Source organism: Scyliorhinus canicula, chromosome 23 (assembly GCF_902713615.1).
Source record: "Scyliorhinus canicula chromosome 23, sScyCan1.1, whole genome shotgun sequence".
NCBI lineage: Eukaryota > Metazoa > Chordata > Chondrichthyes > Carcharhiniformes > Scyliorhinidae > Scyliorhinus > Scyliorhinus canicula.
Genome location: NC_052168.1, coordinates 5,669,729 through 5,694,397, shown reverse-complemented (window position 1 = coordinate 5,694,397; position 24,669 = coordinate 5,669,729). Strand labels below are relative to the sequence as shown.

At 45.7% G+C, this 24,669-nt stretch overlaps 3 protein-coding genes across 3 annotated transcripts; all 3 read left to right on the top strand.

The window, feature by feature from the left end:
• The first annotated feature begins 3,174 nt into the window (after window positions 1-3,174).
• LOC119956296 (ferritin heavy chain B-like) lies at window positions 3,175-6,813 on the top strand. Its single transcript, XM_038783378.1, has 4 exons — window positions 3,175-3,280; window positions 4,091-4,237; window positions 5,190-5,315; window positions 6,394-6,813. The coding sequence occupies exons 1-4, from the start codon at window positions 3,179-3,181 to the stop codon at window positions 6,547-6,549; spliced, it is 531 nt and encodes a 176-aa protein (XP_038639306.1). The 5' UTR covers window positions 3,175-3,178; the 3' UTR covers window positions 6,550-6,813.
• A 3,119-nt stretch (window positions 6,814-9,932) lies between these two features.
• Window positions 9,933-14,674, top strand: LOC119956288 (ferritin heavy chain B-like). Its single transcript, XM_038783371.1, has 4 exons — window positions 9,933-10,087; window positions 11,714-11,860; window positions 13,639-13,764; window positions 14,389-14,674. Exons 1-4 carry the CDS (start codon window positions 9,986-9,988, stop codon window positions 14,542-14,544), a joined length of 531 nt encoding a protein of 176 aa, XP_038639299.1. The 5' UTR covers window positions 9,933-9,985; the 3' UTR covers window positions 14,545-14,674.
• Window positions 14,675-18,699: 4,025 nt separating this feature from the next.
• Window positions 18,700-20,458, top strand: LOC119956289 (ferritin heavy chain B-like). Its single transcript, XM_038783372.1, has 4 exons — window positions 18,700-18,840; window positions 19,318-19,464; window positions 19,761-19,886; window positions 20,178-20,458. Exons 1-4 carry the CDS (start codon window positions 18,739-18,741, stop codon window positions 20,331-20,333), a joined length of 531 nt encoding a protein of 176 aa, XP_038639300.1. The 5' UTR covers window positions 18,700-18,738; the 3' UTR covers window positions 20,334-20,458.
• Window positions 20,459-24,669: the final 4,211 nt, after the last annotated feature.

Below are 24,669 nucleotides of genomic sequence, written 5' to 3'. Positions count from 1 at the left end.
ATCATAGCCTCTCTTCAGTCTGCAGTGCCTTCTTAGACCACGAGGAACACATTTCCCACAGTCTTTAGTCCTGTGCTAATCTGTGACCTGCATACCCAATACAGCATTGATCACCTTTAACCTGTCTCCAGGCAGCTTGTGTGTGTTCCACTTACTTATGCACCTTATTACAAAAAATGGCATAACTTAGCAATTTACAACTCATTGTGCCTGCATGATTGAGCAGGCAGGGGAAAGTAAGATATTTGATATTGGGAGTAGATAAACCTTTCCCCACAATGGACTTTGGCAAAAGGACAAGCAAATTAAACTTTAGGATAGTTTACAGCTCTTTTGATTGGGATAAAACTCCACCTTACACTTCACAGTGATGGATCTAGTGTTCTGTATTGAAGTTTCCCGTTTAGGGGTGTTGGTATTGCCACTCAACTTGATTAGATAATCGACACCCCCACCCCAAGCTAATACTCTGGGGCCCTGGGTTCAAATCCCATCATGAGGGAGAAATTTTAATTTTTTGGTGGGGGGAATCTGGAGTTAACAGCCTATGAAACTGTTCTTAATTGTCATTTAAAAAAACATCTGGTTCACTAATGCTCTCATGGGAAACCATTCTGCCATCAAGGCTATGGGCCAAGTGCTGGCAAATGGGAGTAAGGAGACAAGTCAACTATCTTTCATGCGTCGGTACAGACTCGATGGGCCAAAGGGCCTCTTCTGCACCGTTTGTGATCCTCAACTGGACTCCAGCCCACTGTAATGTAGTTGACCGTTAACTGCTCCGGCAAACCAACTCAGTGGGCAATTAGGGATGGGCAACATCCCAGGTTTTCCATTTCCTCCAACTTGGTTGGTTTGCAGATTCATTGCAGACTTTCCAGTGCATTCTGACTTTGAATTCTCCAAGAGGTGGGGTCCGGTTGTGTTTGACATCATTCATTACTAGGCTGGCGTTTCCATTGGTACACGCCAATGTTGTGAAGATCATAGTCAGTTTGAGGAAAGTCAAAGAAACCAAAATCAATCACATGACTGACAAGGGGGAAAAATTGTATATGGAATGGTTTGGTACACGGGTGAGGAATTGGTTGGGTGGTAAGAAACAAAATTAGGGATAGGCATATTAGGGCATATGGTGGCAAGGTAGCACAGTGGTTAGCACTGTTGTTTCACAGCGCCAGGGTCCCAGGTTCGATTCCCGGCTTGGGTCACTGTCTGTGCGGAGTCTGCACGTTCTCCCCGTGTCTGCGTGGGTTTCCTCCGGGTGCTCCGGTTTCCTCCCACAAGCCCCGAAAGACGTGCTGTTAGGTGAACTGGACATTCTGAATTCTCCCTCCGTGTTCCCGAACAGGTGCCGGAATGTGGCGACTAGGGGCTTTTCACAGTAACTTCATTGCAGTGTTAATGTAAGCCTACTTGTGACACTAATAAAGATTATTATTATCATTATTATCTGGAGTGTAGGGTTCAGTTCTGATACATTGGCCTTGGAAACAATGCAGCATAGACTCACCAGAATGATACCAGCAACCAAAGGGGTTTGATTATCTTGGCAGTTTGCACAAGCTAGTCCTGTAGTCCTCACATAGAGAAGACTAAGGGATGATGATAATTGAAACGTTGAAGGTGATTAATGGATTTGATGGGTTAGATAGGGAGAAATTATTATCTCTTCTCGGTTCATCCAGGGCAGGGGCAACAAAATCTTTGGTTGGAACTAAACTATTCAGGGGTGATGTCAGGAAGCACTTCTTCATCCAGAGGATAATGGACATCTGGAAGCCACACCCCATCCACCAGAAACTGAGGGGCTGTTGGACAAATCTGAAATGGTTAGATTTTTCTCAGGTAAGGTTGTAGAGGGCTATGGAAGCAGAGATAGCGAGTTAAGATACAGATCAGCCCAATGGTGGAACAGACTTGAGTTCCTTAAGGTAGTGTCCGAGGCCCAATCATCTTCAGCTGCTTCATCAATGACCTTCCTTCCATCGTAATGTGGGAATATTTGTTGATAATTGCACCATGTTCAGCACCATTCGTGACTCTTCAGATAATGAAGCAGTCCATGTCCAAATGCAGCAAGACCTGGACAATATCCAGGCTCGGGGCTGAAAAGTGGCAAGTTACATTCGCGCCACACAAGTGCCAGGCAATGACCATCTCCAATGAGAGAGAATCAAACAATCGCCCCATGACTTTCAATGGTATTACCATGGCTGAATCCCCCACTATCAACATCCTGGGGTTTACCATTGACCAGAAACTAAACTGGGCCAGCCATGTTAATACTGTGACTACAAGAGCAGGTCAGAGGTTAGGAATCCTGCAGCAACTAATTCTCCTCCTGACTCCCAAAGCCTCTCTTTCACCTACAAGGCACAAGTCAGAAATGTGATGGAGTATTCCCCTCTTGCCTGGATGAGTGCAGCTCCACCAACACTCAAGAAATCATCCAGGACAAAGCAGCCCATTTGATCTGCACCTTTTCCACAAACATTCACTCCCTCCACCACGGGCGCACAGGGGCAGCCATGTGTACCAACTACAAGATGCACTGCAGCACCTCACCAAGTTTCCTTAGGCAGCACCAAACCCATGACAACTACCATCTAGAAGGAAAAGGGCAGCGGATACCTGGAAACCCCACCACCTGGAGCTCCCGCTCCAAGTCATTCACCATCCTGACTTAGAAATATATCGCCGTTCTTTCATTGTCACTGGGTCAAAATCCTAGAACTCCCTCCCTAACAGCACTGTAGGTGCCCCTACACTACAGGGGACTAGAGCGGTTCAAGAAGGCAGCTTACCACCACCTTCTCAAGGTCCATTAGAGAGGGTCAACAAATGCTGGCCTTGCCAGTAAAGCCCACATCCCGTAAAAATTCAATTAAAAAACAAATACTTGAGGCGCTTGAATGGGCTCCTCCATTTGTGCACCAGTCACAGAACAATCATCTGAATCTCCATTCCAGAGCTCTGATTGGTTCTGGGTATCACACTCCACCCCAAACCTTTCATTGGTGCCTGCTTCATGGAAGATTTTTGATTGGCTATCGGGGATTGTCAATCATCATTGGTGATGTCATTCTCTGTTTGAATGCAGGATGTCCCACCTGTATAAATACAAGAGCTTGTGTTAGTAAGGGTCAGTTTTTGAACTTTCTAGGTAACAGTAAAGATGGCTTCCCAAGTGCGTCAGAACTACCACAAGGACTGTGAGGCTGCTGTTAACAAGCAGATCAACCTGGAGCTCTATTCCTCCTATGTTTACCTCTCCATGGTGAGTTATGTCTTTCTGGGTCTGGTTTCAGAGTTAAAGCTCTGGCATTATTGTAGTGTGGACAAGTAGAATTGCTCTAGGTCAATGAATTGGGTTTTTGGCTCTTATTGCTTGGCCGATCCTCCCCAGACTTAATCCAATGACCATTCTTAATATAGCCTTGAGGTGTTAACTGTTCCTGACTGTCCCAGAATAGCTTACTTGAAAATCACGTATTGTCACGAGTAGGCTTCAATGAAGTTACTGTGAAAAGCCCCTAGTTGCCACATTCCGGCGCCTGTCCAGGGAGGCTGGTACGGGAATCGAACCGTGCTGCTGGCCTGCTTGGTCTGCTTTAAAGGCCAGTGATTTAGCTCAGTGAGCTAAACCAGCCCCAGGACACTTACAGCTGTGTCCTAACTTGAGGGTTCCCTGGACAGTGGAATTGACTTGAAGATGTGTAAACTTAGTTGACTCAACTGAATGATATGAAACATTAGCTAGCCTGACCCTCCTAATTGGGTCCAGTATTGAGAATTTGTTGGATTCTGGCAAGGTGGGTGAACTGTTGGATTTGAAAGGATCTATTTACAGCCAATTAAAAGGGGCTTGGGTGGATTAAAAATTCATGTAATTCTTAATCCTGGAAGGTGTTGTTTGCTTTATTCTACCCCTGCAAGGAGAAATTTTCAATGCTTTCAAAAAGATCAACAAGGCATTTGGGAAGAGGCTACTCTTTGAATTAGCCATGCATGAAATTGGTTCTGACTCTTTCCACCCTCTTCCACCCCCCCCCCCCCCCCCCCCCCCCCCCCCCAATTGACTCCACAGTCCTCTTACTTTGACCGGGATGATGTTGCCCTGCGTCACTTTGCTGAGTTCTTCAAGGAGCAGTCACATGAGGAACGGGAACACGCTGAGAAACTGATGGAATTCCAGAATAAACGTGGAGGCCGCATCATCCTGGAGGATGTCAAGGTTGGGTTAATTTTCCTCTTCTAGTGTAATGTTAGGAAGCATTGAATAACCAATTGGATTTCAGGCTGGAGGAGGATTACTAACTGCATTATCAAGCTAGAGATTGCTGAGTGAACTAGAAATGCATTAAATTGGAAGCAACATCATGCCATTGAAATTGGCCACCACCAGCAGACAATTGGGATGATGTGCAAGCCAAACTTTAGTCTAATGAGGTCGTTGCAAACTCTTATCTTTGCAGGCCATCCAATCTGGTAAAGAATATAACTTCCATCAATGCTAAATATTCTGCATTTGGGGGGTGGGGTCTGGATCGGCTATTGAAATTACTTGGTGCTGTGACCTTACTTGCCTCAGTGCCAGGGACCTGGGTTTCATTCTGGCTGAGGATGTGGCGTTTGCATGTTGTCCTCATGACTCTGGGTTTTCACAACCCAGTTTGCTCCCACAGTCCAAAGACTCTGGTGAGGTGGATTAACTGCTAAAGTTCCCCTTTTCCACTCTTTTTTTTAAATAAATTTAGATTACCCAATTATTTTTTCTATTAAGGGGCAATTTAGCATGGCCAATCCACCTACTCTTCACATTTTTGGGTTGTGGGGGCGAAACCCACGCAGACACGGGGAGAATGTGCAAACTCCACACGGACAGTGACCCAGAGCCGGGTTCGAACCTGGGACCTCAGCGCTGTGAGGCGGTTGTGCTAACCACTAGGCCACCGTGCTGCCCTCCCTTTTCCACTCTTAATGTCCCTTGAGCTGTGAACCCTAGTGATAGACTAGTGACCTGTTCCTGGAATAGTTAGCTACAGAAACAGATATGCACTGTCGGGGTGTGGAGGGTTGAGGGAGAATGTTACTAACTCCTGAAATGCTTGGGGATAACGCATTGATTCTTGTTAACCAATTTCACCCACTGACCCGAGCTCTGTTTCTTTCTCTCCAAACTCCAGAAACCAGAGCAGGATGAGTGGAGCAATGGTCTGGAGGCAATGCAGAGAGCTCTGCAGATGGAGAAGAATGTGAACCAGAGTCTGCTGGATCTGCACAAACTCTCCTCTGGGATCGCTGACCCTCATGTGAGTTGCTAATGTCCCATTTAACAAAACATTCTTGTCCCAGTTGCTGCAGTTATTGTGGTATAATGTCAGAAATGTGGACACCATATATAGATAAAAGAACCAGGTTCTGATAACAATTGCACAAATATTCTTCAGGACATTGTTGTTTGGTCCCTTGCAATACTATGAAGAACTCTCAATACACAAGTGGTGAGCCTGTGGAATTCATTACCACAGGAAGTAGTTGATGCTAAAACATTGAATATATGCCAGGTGGCTTGATATGGCACTTGTGGAATGGGATCAAAGGCTATGGGGAGAAATTGGGATTAGGCTATTGAGTTGGATAATCAGCCATGATCATGATGAATGGCAGAGCAGGCTTGAAGGGCCAAAAGGCCTCCTCCTCCTATCTTCTGTGCCTCATGTGGTTGGTAATCTGATACAGAGAATGTTATCATAAGTCTCACTACTCTGGAATTTTCAACTTCTGGTGACCTGTTAACATGTACAGCTTACCCTCTATCTCCTGTTCTACAGATGGTTGGATGAGCCACTTGGTTCCAGGTCACATGACCTAGGTCTTTAGACCACATGGTGTCTGTACTGCCACCTGCTGATTGGGAGGTCTCATACCATCCAACTATGATATGGCTTGTAGGCCTATCACCACAGAAACTACAGTCCTACTCTTGGCAATAATATAATGTATCTGGCTGGCCAGATCACAATCTTGCATGATTGCACCTGACAGGGTAGCCATGATGCAGTGATGCATACTGGCCTAGATTATGAGCATCAATCACAGGCCTATGAGCCATAGCTTTCAAATACCCTGTTTAGATGAGGCTGTGCTTGTCTTGTGGCTCTTGCTAATCTAATTTTTTTTTTTAATGGGACAATCCATGAAGTAAATGGGAAATGGGGTTTTGCATGCCTAAATTGATAACATTACCCCTGGAATAAGACCTGATGATCCACCAATATCTCTGCCGCACTTGGACAAGTCCGCTCTCGTCCCAAGAACGTTCCCTATGATAAGACCTTGGTTTAAAAAGTTTCCTCTTGGCTAATTTGTACCCCTTCTCGCCCTCAGTTATGTGACTTTCTGGAGACTCACTACTTGGATGAACAAGTGAAGATGATCAAGAAGCTCGGAGATCACATCACCAACCTGAAGAGACTGGGAGCCCCTGAGAATGGCACAGGAGAGTACCTGTTTGACAAGCTCACCCTGGGGGAGAGTGACTGAACTGACAGCAGTTGTTTGTATAATTTGTCCATTATGCTGGTGCTAGGACCTAGGCTGTCATGAAATGCACTAGCTGCAAATAAACTATTAGACTGTTGTCTCATTCTTGTCTTATTTTCAGATTAGGATATGCTTGGTGTTACCATTTGTTGTAGGTCCATTATTGCATGTTAATGGTCTAACTTCATTGTAATCCTTAATTCTTCTGTACATTTTTGTTCTAACCATAATAGAAATGCTCTAATGCAATAGCATGCATAAATATCATTTTAGGATTAATGCGTGGTTCTGGAGGGGAAATTATGGCTGTGTTGTCACAAGTCTCTCTTGAATTCTTCAAGCTGGTCAGCAGAAATTAAATGTTTTCCAGTGTTATTGGAATAGAAGGTGTGCATAGAAATGCTGTGAAGGCGATTGCTCCTTCAGTATTCTGTTAGGCAAGTAACAGCCTGGGAGCTCTGCTGGTACTGCAATCAATTGGGTCAATGGGCAATTCCACCTGACATGGCTCAATTTACTCATCCAGCAAGTGTCTTGAGAAAGCAGTGTTTCCTGTTTTTCTTTTTGTTCTGATAATCTGTCTCTGGGCTCCAAGTGAATATTACAGTTGTGATTGTACTAGAGGAAAAGCCTTCAGGAAGGATTAAGAAAATGCAAATAACATCAAATGGGTTCTCTTCTGTGGGACCTGAGCATAACCAATTACCCTTGGAACTGGCCGGCTTGACCGTTTCACTGGCTCTGTGCCATGAGTCCTACAGATGGTGTCACATGTAGGACAGGCCAGGTAAGCACAGCAGATTTCCTTCCCAAACTGATTAGTAAACCATGGCCACCATTACTGAGGCTAGCTTTACAGTCTATATTTCTTGAGTTTAAATTCTGCCAGCTGCTATTGTGGGAGTTGAAGCCATGTCCCCAGAGCTTTATCCTGGGCCTCTAGAGTATGTGCCCAGTGATTACTTCACTTGAGACAAGCTCTTCAGTTAATACTCTTCAGTTAATACTCTATTTCTTTCCCACCAGCAAACTGTGGCCTTGCTCCATCAATTTAGACCCCCCCCCCCCCACACTTTAGAAAAGTATCTATTTCCAGATCGGGGTTGAAATCCATCTCTTCTGATTTTGGTACTGTCAAAACGAAGAGGGAAAGCTACTGAACCCAAAAGCACAGGACTCCGGTTTCCTCCCACAGTCCAAAGATGTGCAGGTTAGGTGGATTCGCCATGATAAATTGCCCTTAGTGTACAAAATTTCCCTTAGTGTTGGGTGGGGTTATGGGGATAGGGTGGAGGTGTTGACCTTGGGTAGGGTGCTCTTTCCAGGAGCCGGTGCAGACTCGATGAGCCGAATGGCCTCCTTCTGCACTGTAAATTCTATGATGACTCCAGTAGAAACCTTTAAAATTTGAAGAATTGAATCGTTGGTTAAATACACACGATAAAACATACACAGTAAGCAATGTTTTACAAAATAACTTCAAAAATATTTTGTCAATATAAAATGACCTTTTTGGCAACAGCATAATAAATTCTCAACCATAAAATCCAGGGAAATATTACCTAAAACCGAGAAATTGCTTTCACTTCAAACAAAAGTACATTTCCACGACTTCCCAGATTTAATCCACACTGATGTGATTTTTCCCAAGGGCATTGAACACACTTCCCTCAGGATAATTATTCTCCTGGCCCAAGCACACTTTTCTTCAACAACCGTCTTTCTGAGTTTTTCAACACCCAGGAGCTGGCTTTGAGTGGAATGGCACGGCAGCACGATGATTAGCACTGATGCTTCACAGCTCCAGGGTCCCAGGTTGGATTTCCAGCTTGCGTTACCGTTTGTACGGAGTCTGCAAGTTATTCCCGTGTGTGCGTGGGTTCCCTCCGGGTGCCCCGGTTTCCTCCCACAGGCCAAAGATGTGCAGGTTAGGTGGATTGGCCACGCTAAATTCCCTTGGTGTCCAAAAAGGTGAGATTGGGTAACGGGGATAGGGTGGAGGTGTGATTTTTTTCACCAGAATCGGTGTGAATACCCAAACACATTTTCTCTTCAGGTTGGTCAACTGTGCCCATCCATGGCATCTCTCCCTGCTCGTGCCTGCAGTGTGACTGGTGTCTCCTGATGTGAATCACTGTCATCTCCATCCGACCCATCAAAACCAAACATTTAGTCCAAGGAAACGCACCTCACCACCTAATCCAGGGCTGACTCACTTCCAAATGTGAACACGGGGGGAATCTCATGGAAACAGTAGCTTCACAGCGCCAGGGTCCCAGGTTCGATTCCCGGCTTGGGTCACTGTCTGTGCGGAGTCTGCACGTTCTCCCCGTGTCTGCGTGGGTTTCCTCCGGGTGCGCCGGTTTCCTCCCACAAGTCTCGAAAGACGTGCTTGTTGGGTGAATTGGACATTCTGAATTCTCCCTCTGTGTACCCGAACAGGTGCCGGAATGTGGTGACTAGGGGCTTTTCACAGTAACTTCATTGCAGTGTTAATGTAAACCTACTTGTGACGGTGACCGGGCCTGATTAGAGAGCTGTTCCAAAGAGATAGCATAGCTATCAAAGGTTGAAAGGCCTCCTTTCAATGCTTTATAAATCAATGGTGAGTTCAAGATGAGCCCGAGAGTTCGGGAACATCCGAGTCTCATCATTTCTATCAGATTCAAATAACCTTTAGCCACGTTGAAAATTCATATAAAAGGATTCATCTGACCTGCAACGGGCAGGAAAAGCCCAACTGCTCCATCAAGCTTGTCCCAAAAACACGGTGCAGGAAATGGAGTCTGTGGGTGACTTCAGTGATGTTCACTCCCTCTCATACTCACTGAATTTGACAAGACAGCATCTCATCAGAATATAAAATAAAGTTGCAGCAGCCCACAATCCTTCCTGCAGTTAACACCTCCAAGCAGCCAATCCTCAGACAGAAAGCCCATTCTCTAAATTAGGACCGGGGCTTGTTCTCACTACCTGCAGAACGGTATTCCAATTTCCCTGTCCAATGGGCGGTTTGCAAGTTCACTTCAGGCGACTTGATTGCTTTGAAAATGGTATCAGCCTTACAGTTCCTTAGTAACAAACTTGACTAGATTTTGAAGAATCTACTTCAGCAAAGATAACACTTTATTATTAGCTGTGCTTCCAAAGCATTAATCAACAAGGTTATTTCAGGTGTAAAAAAGGTCAATGTGGTCAAAAATGGTGACATCTGCATTCCAAAGCTCTGATTGGCCCTGAGACTCATTTCCTCCCCCTCCCTCCAGCACCTTCTTATTTGTTAATTGATACCTGGAATTCATGGCAGATTCCTGGTTGGCTATCAGGAATTGTCAATCATCATTGGCGATGACATGTTCTCCCAGTTGTATAAATACAAGAGTTTGTGTTAGGTAGGGTCAGTTCTAGAACTTTCTAGGTGATAGCAACAGTGAAGATGGCTTCCCAAGTGCGTCAGAACTACCACAAGGACTGTGAGGATGCTGTTAACAAGCAGATCAACCTGGAGCTCTATTCCTCCTATGTTTACCTCTCCATGGTGAGTTTTGTATTCCAGTGATGATGGACTTTTTTCCAGTAAAAGAGCTGGCTTTATAACATGTTTTTTTTTAAACCTGAAGGGGCAATGTTTATGAGCAGTGTGTGTAACACTGGGTGACTTTCAGTGAAAGGACTACTCTCTATAACAACTGATTTCTGTTGTGATGTTTAGCATGAAGTTGGCTCAACTGCTCCTGGAGTTTGTAACTGAATGATTAGACCATAATAAGACAGGAGCTGAATTGGGCCACTTAGTCTATTGAGTCTGCTCTGCCATTCAATCTTGGCTGATGTTTTTCTGATCCCTTATTAATCAATATTAGCACTTGGTCAGGATTGTACTTGTTAAAACTAGGTAAAAGCTTGGTTTCAATGGAGTGATTAGGTTGGTGAATGGTCAAACTAGTTGACTTGACTCCGAAGTGAAGCACTTGCGCATCCTTGTGTTTGCACTGTCTGAACCACTGCTAAACTATTGGAAATACTTCCACTGGGATGAATTTGCATCTCATTTCTCCAGATATCTGGGCAGCACAGTGGTTAGTACTGTTTCACAGTGCCAGGATCCTGGGTTTGATTCCTGGCTTTGGTAACTGTCTATATCAGGGGTGGGCAAACTTTTCCGTGCAAGGGCCACATTCAGAAATTCACAATTTTAAAGGGCTGCATAGTATATTAATTAATAGTCCTGGTTGTACCCAATTAGCGTGCGGCATATACCTCAGCGCTTCCCCCGGCGACATCCTGCCTTTAGCCCTTTTTCTCTACTTTTCAAAAATGGCGCTTCACCCGGTTATGATTCTGGGCGCCTCCATATAGAACATAGAACAGAACAGGCCCTTTGGCCCTTGATGTTGTGCCGAGCAATGATCACCCTACTCAAGTCAACGTATCCACCCTATACCAGTAACCCACCAGCCCCACCCCCCCCCCCCCCCCCCATTAACCTTATTTAAAAAAAATTTAATTTTTTTTTTTTGAAATTTTTTTTTAATGACTTGATCTTGGTGGGCTGCATAAAGACCTTTGGCGGGCTGCATGTGGGCCGTAGTTTGCCCACCCCTGGTCTATATGGTGTCTGCATGTTCTCTCCCATGTTGGTGGGTTTGCTCCAGCTTCCTTCCAGAAGATGTGCTTGTTAGGTGAATTGGACATTCTGAATTCTCCCTCTGTACCTAAACAGGTGCTGGAATGTGGCACAGGGCTAAATCGCTGGCTTTTAAAGCAGACCAAGGCAGGCTGGCAGCATGGTTCAATTCCTGTACCAGCCTCTGAACAGTTGCTGGAATGTGGCAATTAGGGGCTTTTCATGGTAACTTCATTGCAGTATTAATGTCGGCCTACTTGTGACACAATTATTATATCTGCTTCTAACCAAATATGGTATCTCTCCTTGACCAAGGATAAATGCCCCACAGTAGATGACATGCTACCTATTGGACAGTAGATTTTAATTTCACTTGACAAGAAATTTCAGCTCAAACTTTTGGTTGCCTTGTGCAGTATCCAGCATGACCTGGATTACTGAGGTGGGTGTAAGGATTTCTTAGCTCAGAAATCGCCTTCGCAAAGAGTGGGCAGGTTGTGGGGGTTTTTTTTTAAACCTTAATTTGGCTCTCCACAGTCCTCTTACTTTGACCGGGATGATGTTGCCCTGTGTCACTTTGCTGAGTTCTTCAAGGAGCAGTCGCATGAGGAACGGGAACACGCTGAGAAACTGATGGAATTCCAGAATAAACGTGGAGGCCGCATCATCCTGGAGGATGTCAAGGTTAGATTTTATGAATAACACTACCTCCTGTCCTAATTTCTTCACATTCAAACTTTTCTTTTTTCTGGGACCCACTTTTACTAACTGGTCGGCCTTGGCTCGCCTTTAGCTTGACCCTCGCCAGCTCACTCCAATTGGGGTTTACAGAAGAGGGTGTAGAGTTCAGTCTGTTTTGTGCCATCTTTATTGAGAATAGAAAAATCCAACCTCCATGTTGGCCATCGTGAAGGGCAATAGCAATTTTGGAGTACCCAAATTCATTTTTTTCCAACTGGGGGCAATTTAGCGTGGCCAATCCACCTACCCTGCACATCTTTGGGTTGTGGGGGCAAAACCACGCAAACGTGGGGATAATGTGCAAACTCCACACGGACAGTGACCCAGAGCCGGGATTGTGCAGAGATCCCAGGCTCAATGAGGCAGCAGTAGTAACCACTGCACCACCGTGCTGCTCAAACGCTGGTGTTTTACAGCACCGGATGGTTGGGAGATGCTACACAAAAATGTGGGGCTTGTGTGTTTGGGTCAGGTATGCCGTAGTCTCCATTAGAATCAACTAAATTCTTGGTTATAACAGACTCTCTCGTCAACCTCTTTCACTCCCTTTTTTCTCAATCTGAAACTACATGTGCATCTAACACACAATGGGCTGTATCTTTATTTGCATTGGCACAATTAACAAAACCATCCATAAGCGATCCATCTTTATCCCAAAGTCTTGTTGACTGGAGCCCTGTCCTGCCCTAACTCCTGAGTGTCGTGCTCCAGATCCTGGCCAGTTTGAGTCTGTCTTTCTTAATCTTCAGTCCTTTTGCTTTTGAAAGCAGCTAGAAAAGGTTCTCCTGTGTTTTGGCACCAAAAACATACGAGGGGCAGGATTCTCATTGGTGGCAGTGCCCACGCTGTCAGAAACACTGTTTTATGATGGCATGAACAGGCCACTGGGAGTACCAACTCTGGCCCCTAGAGGGGGCCAGCATGGAGCTGGAGCGGTTCGTGCCGCTCCAACCTCTCATCCCGGCGCGGCCGCTCCAACCTCCCATCCCGGCGCGAACTGTAATCCACACGTGCGCAGTGGCGGCAGCACCAATCCCCACATGCGTGGTGGCCTCCCTCAACGCGCCGGCCCTGATGCAACATGGCGTGGGAATTCGGGGGCCGACGTGGAAGAAAAGAGGCCCTGGGAGGAAGACTGGCCCACCGATCGTGGCGGGGCCCTGATCGCGGGCCAGGCCCCATCAAAGGCCCCCCCGACCCTGTGCGCAGAGGTCCCACCGGCTGTGACCAGGTGTGGATGGTGCCGGTGGGACTCTGCTTTTTTAGAGCGGCTGCTCGGCCCATCCGCACCGCAGCCCGGCCGTGTACAGTGGCCCGTGACTGGCGCCGCACCACACGCGTGTCAATGTGGCCCGGTTGCAGGGATTCTCCAGCATGGCCCCGGGCTGGCAGAATCCCGCCCATGCTGCTTGAAGAGCATGCAGGGTGCACTGCTGCCACCTCTGGCCAGGAGGCTGCACAGCCTCATTTCTTTCTCATTTAAAATGTGATGATTGAAGCCGATTTCCTTAGCATGTGCCTCAAAGGAATGCTCCATAAAATTGAAACCATGCATTAGCCAGAATGTGACTTTTCTGTTTCTAACAGGATTTTTTTTCCCTTGAGCTTTTTTGTATTATTTAAAAGGCTGGAAATGGCCACTTCCCCCCCCCCCCCCCCCACCATTTTCATTTGATGGTTTTGTATTCTCATAATGACCTGTCTGCCTTTCCCCCTTTCAGAAACCAGAGCAGGATGAGTGGAGCAATGGTCTGGAGGCAATGCAGAGAGCTCTGCAGATGGAGAAGAATGTGAACCAGAGTCTGCTGGATCTGCACAAACTCTCCTCTGGGAACACCGACCCTCATGTGAGTTCTTGATGTGAGATGCCGGGAGGGCGGTGGAATATTGCTGTGCTTGCACTTGTCAAAAGGTTTCCACGTCCAAGAGTTTTGTGTTTGGATGGAGGTCTCCTGCATTCTTGGAGGTGGTGGTGCAGTGTTGCTGTCACTGGACTATTAACCAGAATCCCAGGGGTAATGATCTGGGGACCTGGGTTCAAATCCTGCCATGGCAGATGGTAGAATTTGAAATCAAAAAATGTGGAATTATGATGACCGTGAAGCCATTGCTCATGTCATTAAAAACCCATCTGGTTCACTGTTTAGGGAAGGAAATCTGTCATCCTTGCCTGGTCTGGCCTACATGTGATTTCTGACCCACAGCAATGAGGTTGACTCTTCACTTCCCCCTCGAGGGCAATTGAGGATGAGCAATAAATGTGACACCCATGTCCCATGAACAAATTTTTTAAATGCCACTTGTAGTTTGTTCAATAGGCTTTGGGGGAAATAATATGGGTCTAAACACCTACTGTAGAGCAATTGAAACACATTTGGCTTAATTTTGACTGTCTCCCAATGCAAAAGGATTAAAACTAAAGAGGAAGATGAACTGTTGATTAAATTTGCTGTTTCTTGCCCCCATATTAGTTATGTGACTTCCTGGAGACTCACTACTTGGATGAACAAGTGAAGATGATCAAGAAGCTCGGAGATCACATCACCAACCTGAAGAGACTGGGAGCCCCTGAGAATGGGACGGGAGAGTACCTGTTTGACAAGCTCACCCTGGGGGACAGTGACTGAACTTGCCACCGGTCTAAGTCTACATTGTAAGATCTGTTTTCTAGAAGTCCTCTCTCGTACATGAGGATTTGCTTTTCACTCTGTAATCTTGGTGACCTGTTGCTGCAAATAAAAGCTGTGAAATGTTGAACCTCCTCTTCAATGTTCTTTAAGGATTCATCTCCTCGTATATGCTGAAATGATTTGATTGAGGCAGTAAGTATGCGAACTAACTATTCCGATCCAACATCCACAGGCCTATGAAATTCATGATTCACCTTTACAATATTCAATGTTTGTTGAATATGACTGGGAAGTGTTTTCGTCACAAAATTGATAACCTTGTTCAATTTGGAAAATGCTGATCGTGAGCTAATGCAGCTGACCATTCATTTGATAAACTTGCATTAGTCCTGAATTTTTGAGGTGGTGACCCAGTTGCAAAATGTTGGGTTCATTGACAATGATGCCTATTTTGATTCTCCACTCTCTGGAGTATATCTGTCTAAGCTTCATATTCTTAACCAGGGTCTATCCAAAAGAGGATATACTAAGTCCCCTTGGGATCTTGTGTTTCAATATGATTCCCTCTTAATTGCTCTAAGCTCGGGTGTTAGAAAATAAGCTCTTCATACTGAGTGAAATAGCTCCAATCTTAATCCCATTTACCAGCACTTTGCACGTGACATTCCAGGATATGGGCCAAGTACTCATCCAGGTACTTAAGGATGTGAGGTAACCTGCCTCCCACCATCCCAGGAAGTGTATTCAAGACTGTTGCTATCCTTTTCACAATATATATCATGGTGCAGACACACACTGATGGACACACACAGGGACCAATCAACAGGTATGTACACTGCAGCCAATCACCAGTTAGAATACACACACTATAAAGGCAGAGGGCACCACGGTTCCCGCTCATTCTGGGTGCTGCCTCTGGAGTGTAACAGGAACTCATTCAGCCCAGCACGAACTCACAACACGTGCTGAGAGAATCAACTGATTCGGACAAGGCTTAGGTCTCTAGTTTAAGTTAGCATCATTTAGACCCACAGTCATCGTGAGTTAGTTGGAAGTAGTTAATAAAATTGAGTTGAACCTTCCAGTGCCTGTTCATCTCTCAAGCCAACACTTCAATCCTCTGGGTTTTTTTTTAAATTCCCTTGCCTGAAGGTGGCCCCTCATCCTGTAAGGGGAACAGCTCCTCCCTGTCCATGCCCCTCCATCTTGTACACCTTGACCATATCACCCCTCTGTCTTCCCTGCTCCAATGGAACCAACTCCAGTCTATCCAACCCCTCTTCGTAACTTGATGCTCTACACTGTCCGTGTGGAGTTTGCAAATTATCCCCATGCCTGCGTTGGTCTCACCCCCCCCACTACCCAATAGGTGGATTGGCCATGCTAAATTGGTTCTTAATGGGGGAAGGGAAAATTTGGTACTCCTACCAAATTTTTTTTAAAATACATGTTTTAAAAACTAAAACGTTACAGTCCATCCCAGGTAACATGCTGGTGAATCGCCTCTTCACCTCCAGGGCAATCACATCCTTCCTATGATGTGGCAACCAGAATTGCACACCCTACTCCAAGTTTGGCCTTGCCAAAAGTTCTATACAACTCAAACATGACCTCCTGTGTTTTTTTTATGTCCTGATTGATAACGGCAAGTGTCTTAATTGCCTTTCTCACCACTGTTAACCTGCCCTCCGTCTTCACAGATCTATGGACAAATGCCAAAATCCCAATGTCATGCCATTCATTGAATACTTCTGTCATAATATACACCAGTATATCATGGTGCGGACACACACACTGATGGACAGACACTAGGACCAATCAACATGCACAAACACTGCAGCCAATCACCAGTTAGAACACATGCACTATAAAGGCAGAGGGCATCACTTTTCCCGCTCATTCTGGATGCTGCCTCTCAAAAGCATAAGCTCATCAGTTACAGGACAGACTCTCACCACGTGCCGAGTGATTCAACTGGTTCGGACAGGCACAGGTCTCTAGTTAATCTAGCATCATGTAAACCCACGGTAATAGTATGTCTAGCATTTTATAAGAGTTAATAAAATAGTGTTGAACCATCTTCAGTGTTGGTGGCCTGTATGTGCTTCACGGATCCAGAGTACCCAACACATCAACTGTCTCCAATGTATCACCTCAACAATTTTCCGGATTAAATGCCAAGTTCCACTTATCCGCTCATTTGACCATCGCGGCCAAATCTTCCTGTAATCCAAAACTCAATCTCCCTGTTAACCACACAGTCTGTGCTTTTATTCCATTTCATTGTGCTTTCCTAATCACTTGCTCTACCTTCATGCTAACATTTGTAATTCATGTACCCTGACCCCCACATCTGCCTGTACCATGAGTTCAGCAATTGCTTGCCACTTGAACAATATGCTGCTTTCCTATTCTACCTGCTTGAGTGGAAAAGAACAAAGAAAAGTACAGCACAGGAACAGGCCCTTCGGCCCGCCAAGCCCGTGCTGACCATGCTGCCTGTCTAAACTGAAATCTTCTACACTTCCTGGGTCCGTATCCCTCTATTCCCATCCTATTCATGTATTTGTCAAGATGTCCCTTAAATGTCACTATCGCCCCTGCTTCCACCACCCCCTCCGGCAGCGAGTTCCAGGCACCCACTACCCCCTGTGTAAAAAACTTGCCTCGTACATCTCCTCTAAACATTGCCCCTCGCACCTTAAACCTATGCCACCTAGTAATTGACCCCTCTACCCTGGGTAAGCCACTCACCATCCTGACTTGGAGCAATATCGGCCGTTCCTTCATCGTTGTTGGGTCAAAACCCTGGGACTCCTCCCTAACAGCACTGTGGGTGTACCTACACCACATGGACTGCAGCGGTTCAAGGACGCAGCTTAGCACCACTTTCTCAAGGGGCAATAAGGGAAGGCCTAGCTAGTCATTCCCAATTCCCATGATGTGGGCCCTTGAAAGGAGTGCCTTGCTGGGACATTTCAGAGGGCAGTTAAGAGTCGACCACATTGCTGTGGGGTTGGAGCCATATTGAGGCCAGACTAGATGTCAGATTTTCTTCATTCGTGGTGGAAATAGTGAACATAATGGAGGCTTTAGTAAACAGATGGACTTAGATCATAGAATTTACAGTGCAGAAGGAGGCCATTCAGCCCATCAAGTCTGCACCAGCCCTTGGAAAGAGCACCCTACTTCACCCCACACTTCCACCCTATCCCTGTAACCCAACCCAAACATTTTTGGACACTAAGGGGCAATCCACCTAACCTGCACACCTTTGGACTGTGGGAGGAAACCGGAGCACCCGGAGGAAACCCACGCCGACACGGAGGGAGAACGTGCAGACTCCGCACAGACAGTGACCCAAGCCGGGAATTAAACCTGGGGCCCTGGTGCTGTGAAGCAACTGTGCTAACCACTGTGGCTTTTACAACCATAAACTATAGCTGCATCATCACTAAGACTAATTCTCAAAACGTTAATAATTAAATGACACCAGCGTTGTGGGATTTGAACCTACGAACACAACCCTAAACCACGAGATTGCTCCTGCCGTAACAGTACCACTACACTAACCTCTCCTCCTAGTCACAGGCTGTGAACCTAACTCAAGTACAACCCTATACTGGATTAAGCACCACATAAAACGTGTCTTAAATTACAAGAAAGATACTCAACAACTTACTTCCTCTCAACACATCGGGTATTTTTGTGACAAATTTAGAATTTAATTTCCTTCTTCTTTACCTGCTGATAGTGCAGGCAATCGCTGGGGCACCTCTGGATATTACACTGTGGCTTCAACACCCAAAACAAGAATACAAATCTCTTGTTTTCTCACAAATTGAGCTGAATTCCTAAAGTCACAGATTTGCCAGCAGAAAGGTGGAACTATAGATTCAAGACATTTTAAACAAAATATTTTTAAGGGCAGAATGTTTTTGGGTAGCTCAGCTGAATAAATTAACAGATAAAGTTACTTTCAAAGTTGCTACTCACTTCATTAATTAATAAGTTTGAGGATTGCTTCCTTGAGGTGTGTTAGCGATTGGCTCCCAATAACTGTCACTCGTTACCTGTTATGCAAATTCTGGCTAGCCCATGTGTTTAAATATGGTGGTTCTTGCTGCTGTAATGGTTGGAGTGGGTAAGTTGAGTTAGTAGACTGGCCTGATCATCCAACGAGACAGCACGATGACTTCCCAAGTGCGTCAGAACTACCACAAGGACTGTGAGGGTGCTGTTAACAAACAGATCAACCTGGAGCTCTATTCCTCCTATGTTTACCTCTCCATGGTAGCTAACCTTATTTCATTTTTTTTCTATTGAGTGACTTCCATCTCAAGCCATCCTTTACATTGGCAATGTAGATGTTGCCTCATGAGGACTTAACTTGCAATGGGGACCATTTCATGTGCTTCCAGTTTGACTGGAGGTTTATCCAAATGAATGTCCCTTTTTAAAAGTGCAATGTTTCAATTAGTGATTGCAATTATTCATGCTGGCTAGTCATCAAGCTTGAGAATCGTTTACTAGTTATAAACTTCCTGTAGCAGGGAATTGTTGAATTTACACTTGTTCCTTCCCAGCTTAAATCTGGAATTGGTATTGGGTTTTCCAATTAAGTTGCCCATTGAGTAAATTGGTCATCTTCTTATTAATGTGAAGGGAAGAATATTCAACATTGTTGATTAAATGTTTTAGTAAATGGACACTACACAACCACTTCTGTTGTGAAATTTTACCCTGGGTAAACTTCTGTTCTCTCCACAGTTCTCTTACTTTGACCGGGATGATGTTGCCCTGCGTCACTTTGCTGAGTTCTTCAAGGAGCAGTCGCATGAGGAACAGGAACACGCTGAGAAACTGATGGAATTCCAGAATAAACGTGGAGGCCGTGTCATCCTGGAGGATATAAAGGTTTCCTTGTCTTGCACTGGAATTTTGGGGGGGGGGGGGGGTGTGCTATTGGGAATAGCCCAATAGATGCTGGCCCAGCCAGTGACTACCACATCCCATTTTCTCCAGTGAGATTAAGTATCTTTGACCCATGCACTTGGAGATGGTGGAGTTGAGGTTCATTTAAGATCCTGCTGCCCCCTCTCATCTACTCGATTAGAACCCAATGCTTTAGATAGGAACCTTTTTATTGAGGTTGTTGCAGTCTTCAAATTTCTCAGTTTTGCTGTACCTCCTCCATAACTTTTTTTTTTCAGAAACCAGAGCAGGATGAGTGGAGCAATGGTCTGGAGGCAATGCAGAGAGCTCTGCAGATGGAGAAGAATGTGAACCAGAGTCTGCTGGATCTGCACAAACTCTCCTCTGGGAACACTGACCCTCATGTGAGTGTTTGATGCTTTGACTGATTGAGATTTCCTGATTGTGCCCTTGCAGCCTTGTGCAAAATGCTGCAAAAGTGACTTGTCATTTTGAGCCATTGAATGCAGCTGTTTAAATGTACCAACCATTGGCAAACTGTTGTGGAACATTTATTCTTTATTCAATCATTTTGAGAAGGCTGTCAAATGTAGCAAAAAAGGATTCTCGCCTTTTTAAAAATTGTATGGTGTTACCTTTTGTATTTTGCTACTGCAATCGTATTTCCAAGGCTTATTTCGTTTGTTGTTTTTCAGCTTTGTGACTTCCTGGAGACTCACTACTTGGATGAACAAGTGAAGATGATCAAGAAGCTTGGAGATCACATCACCAACCTGAAGAGACTGGGAGCCCCTGAGAGTGGCACGGGAGAGTACCTGTTTGACAAGCTCACCCTGGGGGAGAGTGACTGACTAAATCGGGAGTGTGGTGTATAATGAAATGGCCACCTGAATCCTGTGTCAACAGCATCTTGGGCAACATCTTGTAAGATGCTTCCAACTGTCAATGGGTTTAAAATAAAAGCAATTGAACATGATTCAATCCATTTATTAGATTTTGTAGCACGAGATTTATATGACTTTCACCAGCATAGATATTATTGGTTTTCACTGCTAAAATATGCGCTCTTGTCTTGATTGATATTGATCTCGTGGGGGGTTTATCATTCAATTCCAAAATATTTCCAACTGTCTTATAATTGAACCACATTTGGTTTGAGATGATAGTCTTGCCCTATAACCTCTACAGTACTTGTGGTCAGTGGGTGTTGCTGGTAAAACCAGAACTGTTGTCCATCTATAATCGCCCTCTAACTGAGTAGCTTGCTTGACCCATTTCGGAGTCCACCACACTACTGTGGGTCCAGAGTCACATGGAGACCAGACCATGTTTTGGTGGCGGATTTCCTTCCCTTCAAAAGCATGGGTGAGCCAAATGGGTTTTCCAACAATCTGAACAGGTCTGTGAGACTAGGGTGGGAAATCTCTGTCCACGTGCACGTGGAGAATCCTGTCAGAGGTCCATGGACTTTTCCATTGTCCATTCTCGCCTGTGGCGATCTTGCTGTGGGCAGGGCAGACAGCCCTAGATTTCCCTTTTTGATTGATTGACTTTAAATTCCATCTGCTATTGTAGAAATCTCCCCAAGAATCATTACTAGTCCATTGCCACTCCCCCATTGTCTTCTCTTGACTCTGTCAAATGTTCTCTCTGTTCACGTTCCGTGGCGAGTGTCTACTTTTGGGCTTTTCCCTCCCAAGTGAATTTTTTTTTTTAAATTTAGCGTACCCAATTATTTTTTCCAAATAAGGGGCAATTTAGAATGGCCAATCTACCTATCCTGCACATCTTTGGGTTGTGGGGGTGAAACCCACGCAGACATGGGGAGAATGTGCAGACTCCACACGGACAGTGACCCAGGGCCGGGATTCGAACCCGGGTCCTCGGTGCCGTAGGCAGCAATGCTAACCACTGTACCACCGTGCTGCCCCTCCCAAGTGAATTTTAAGGGCTCAAAAGTTTCTTTTTTTTCCTTTGGTGGGAACCACGATGAACCGGTGATACTAGTTAATTGGTATTGGCCCAGTATCCAATCTTTCTATTCATTAAGATTTCTACAGATGCTGCATGAATTGGGATTTGGGTTTTTTTTTAAAGCCACTGACAAATGAAATATTTGATTTGACACCTCCATGCAATTGCTGACCACTTTGGGGCAGCAGGGTAGCATGGTGGTTAGCATAAATGCTTCACAGCTCCAGGGTCCCAGGTTCGGTTCCCAGCTGGGTCACTGTCTGTGCGGAGTCTGCACATCTTCCCCGTGTGTGCATGGGTTTCCTCCGGGTGCTCCGGTTTCCTCCCACAGTCCAAAGATGTGTGGGTTAGGTGGATTGGCCATGATAAATTGCCTGTAGTGTCCTAAAAAAGTGGGAGGGGTGTTGTTGTTGTTGTTGGGTTACAGGTATAGGGTGGATACGTGGGTTTGAGTAGGGTGATCATTGCTCGGCACAACATCGAGGGCCGAAGGGCCTGTTCTGTGCTGTACTGTTCTATGTTCCACAGTAAGAAGGTTTGTGGAGTATGTCAAACTAGAAAATCTGTGGCAGCAGCAAGTTTGTTTAATGAAGCAAAATGTATGGAGTATAGAGAATAAATAGATGCAGGAGGAGGCCATTTGGCCCTTCCCGCTCTGCCATATAAAGGACAGAGGCAGGCCTCATTGTGTTCAGTCAACCTTTTACTCAACGCCTCCATGTTCTCAATTTCTTATTGCCGGATCAAGAGCATATATCCGGGTTTCTAGGATGCCATTTCTCCCTTTCCAGGCTGTACCCTACAACCCTTTGATTTGCTGCCGGTGCTGAACTTCATGCCGTGGTGGTGGGCCGTTGGCTGTAGCTGACACAGGGCAGTGATCCCAGGGACTTCCAGAATGTCAAATAGATCTGGCCTTGCATTGGCTAGTTGTGGCACTTCTGCCCACATTGCATGGGGCTGATGGCATTACCCACAGACATGGTACAATGCTGTGCCAGTATTCACATTTAGGAGTGGGGTCACCAAAGCATACCGTAGGTAGCACGGTAGCATAGTGGTTAGCACAATTTGCTTCACAGCTCCAGGGTCCCAGGTTCGATTCCTGGCTGGGTCACTCTGTGCGGAGTCTGCATGTTCTCCCTGTGTGGTGTAGGTTTCCTCCGGGAGCTCTGGTTTCCTCCCACAGTCCAAAGACGTGCAGGTTAGGTGAATTGGCAATGTTAAATTGCCCTTCGTGTCCAAAAAGGTTAATTAGGGGTTGCGGGGATAGGGTAGGCTTGAGTGGGTTGCTCTTTGTAAGGGACGGTGCAGACTCGATGGGCTGAATGGCCTCCTTCTGCACTGTAAATTCTATGATTCTACACATACACGGCTTCGGTCCAAGTATTGATGAGAACTAACATTCTGAGAAGCTATCTCTGCAGCAGGATCTTTACCAAATTGAGCAATCTTCTCAAAAATTTGCACTGGAAAGGACTCCTTCACACACCACTTCACACACCACATAACCTGATGTGTAATGTTGGTATTGCAATTAGTGGGTCTGCCAAATCTTGTCTGATTATTCATGCTTGCATCAAAAAATGGTTACACCCAACCTTCAAAATATGTGCCAAAAGGTTCTTCAACGCAATTGGAGAGGGATTGATTTGACAAGCAGATGGCAAATACTTCAAGTTTATCTGTGGGAGGACTGTCAGTTGATCCAGTAAATTAATTTACAAGTTCTGCAAAAATAATGAGCTGCCCCTGTCTCTTTCTGTTTCCTGAAAGTAATCATAGTGTCACAAGTAGGCTTACATTAAAACTGCAATGAAGCTCCTGAGAAAATCCCCTGAGTCGTCACATTCTGGCGCCTGTTCGGGTACACAGAGGGAGAATTCAGAATGTCCAATTCACCTAACAGCATGTCTTTCAGGACTTGAGAGGAAACTGGAGCACCCGGAGGAAACTCTCAGACACAGGGAGAACGTGCAGACGCCGCACAGACAGTGACCCAAGCGGGAATCGAACCCAAGACCCTGGCGCTGTGTAGCAACAGTGCTAACTATCATGCATTTTTCTTGACGTCCCTACAATTTCTCCCACGTTTCTCCTCTGTCTGATTGATTTTTGCCTCTGTCACTTTGTTCTTCACGCCTCTGTTTGCGGTTGAGGTGAATAAGAGGTATTCACGAGGCAGAGGACAATAAGCATTGAGGTAGAATGGACTGGAAGGATAAATCGATAGTGAGATGTTGGGAGGATGCTTGTACGGAGCGTAATTACCAGTTGGGCCAAATGTTCCTGTGCTATTACCGACTGTAATTTTTCTTCGATCTATCCACAGCCTGGTCAGAAATCTCTACAGGGGCAGCACGGTGGCACAGAGGTTAGCATTGCTGCCTACGGCGCTGAGGACCCGGGTTCGAATCCCGGCCCTGGGTCACTGTCCGTGTGGAGTTTGCACATTCTCCCCGTGTCTGCGTGGGTTTCGCTCCCACAACCCAAAAGATGTGCAGGGTAGGTGAATTGGCCGTGCTAAATTGCCCCTTAATTGGAAAAAATAATTGGGTACTCTAAATTTTTTTTTTTAAATCTCTACAGAAAATGAATATAGAGAGTGGGGCACCCAGCACCACATACAGAATAATTCAGGGGAGACAGCGGCCTCATGGTAATGTCACTGGGCTGGTAATCCTGAAGGCCAGGTGAAAGGTCTGGGGACGTGAGTTCAAATCTCACCACAGCAGCTGGTGCAATTTAAATCCAATTAATTAATTTCTAAAAGTCTGGAATTGAAAGCTGGTCTCTGTAATGGTGATCAGGAAACTGTCATTAATTGTCGTAAAAAGCCATCTGGTTAATTCGTGCCTTTTTGAAGGCAGGAAATCTGCCGCCCTTACCCGGTCTGGCCGATGACTCCAGCCACACAGCAAAATGGTTGACTCTCTGGCCGAGTGAGCCACTCGAGGGTAATTAGGGATGGGCAATGAATGCTGTCCTTAACGATGATGCCCATTCCACGAAAGGCATTTAGGTCAGCACAGTAGCATTGTGGATAGCACAATTGCTTCACAGCTCCGGGGTCCCAGGTTCGATTCCCGGCTTGGGTCACTGTCTGTGCGGAGTCTGCACATCCTCCCCGTGTGTGCGTGGGTTTCCTCCGGGTGCTCCGGTTTCCTCCCACAGTCCAAAGATGTGCAGGTTAGGTGGATTGGCTACGATAAA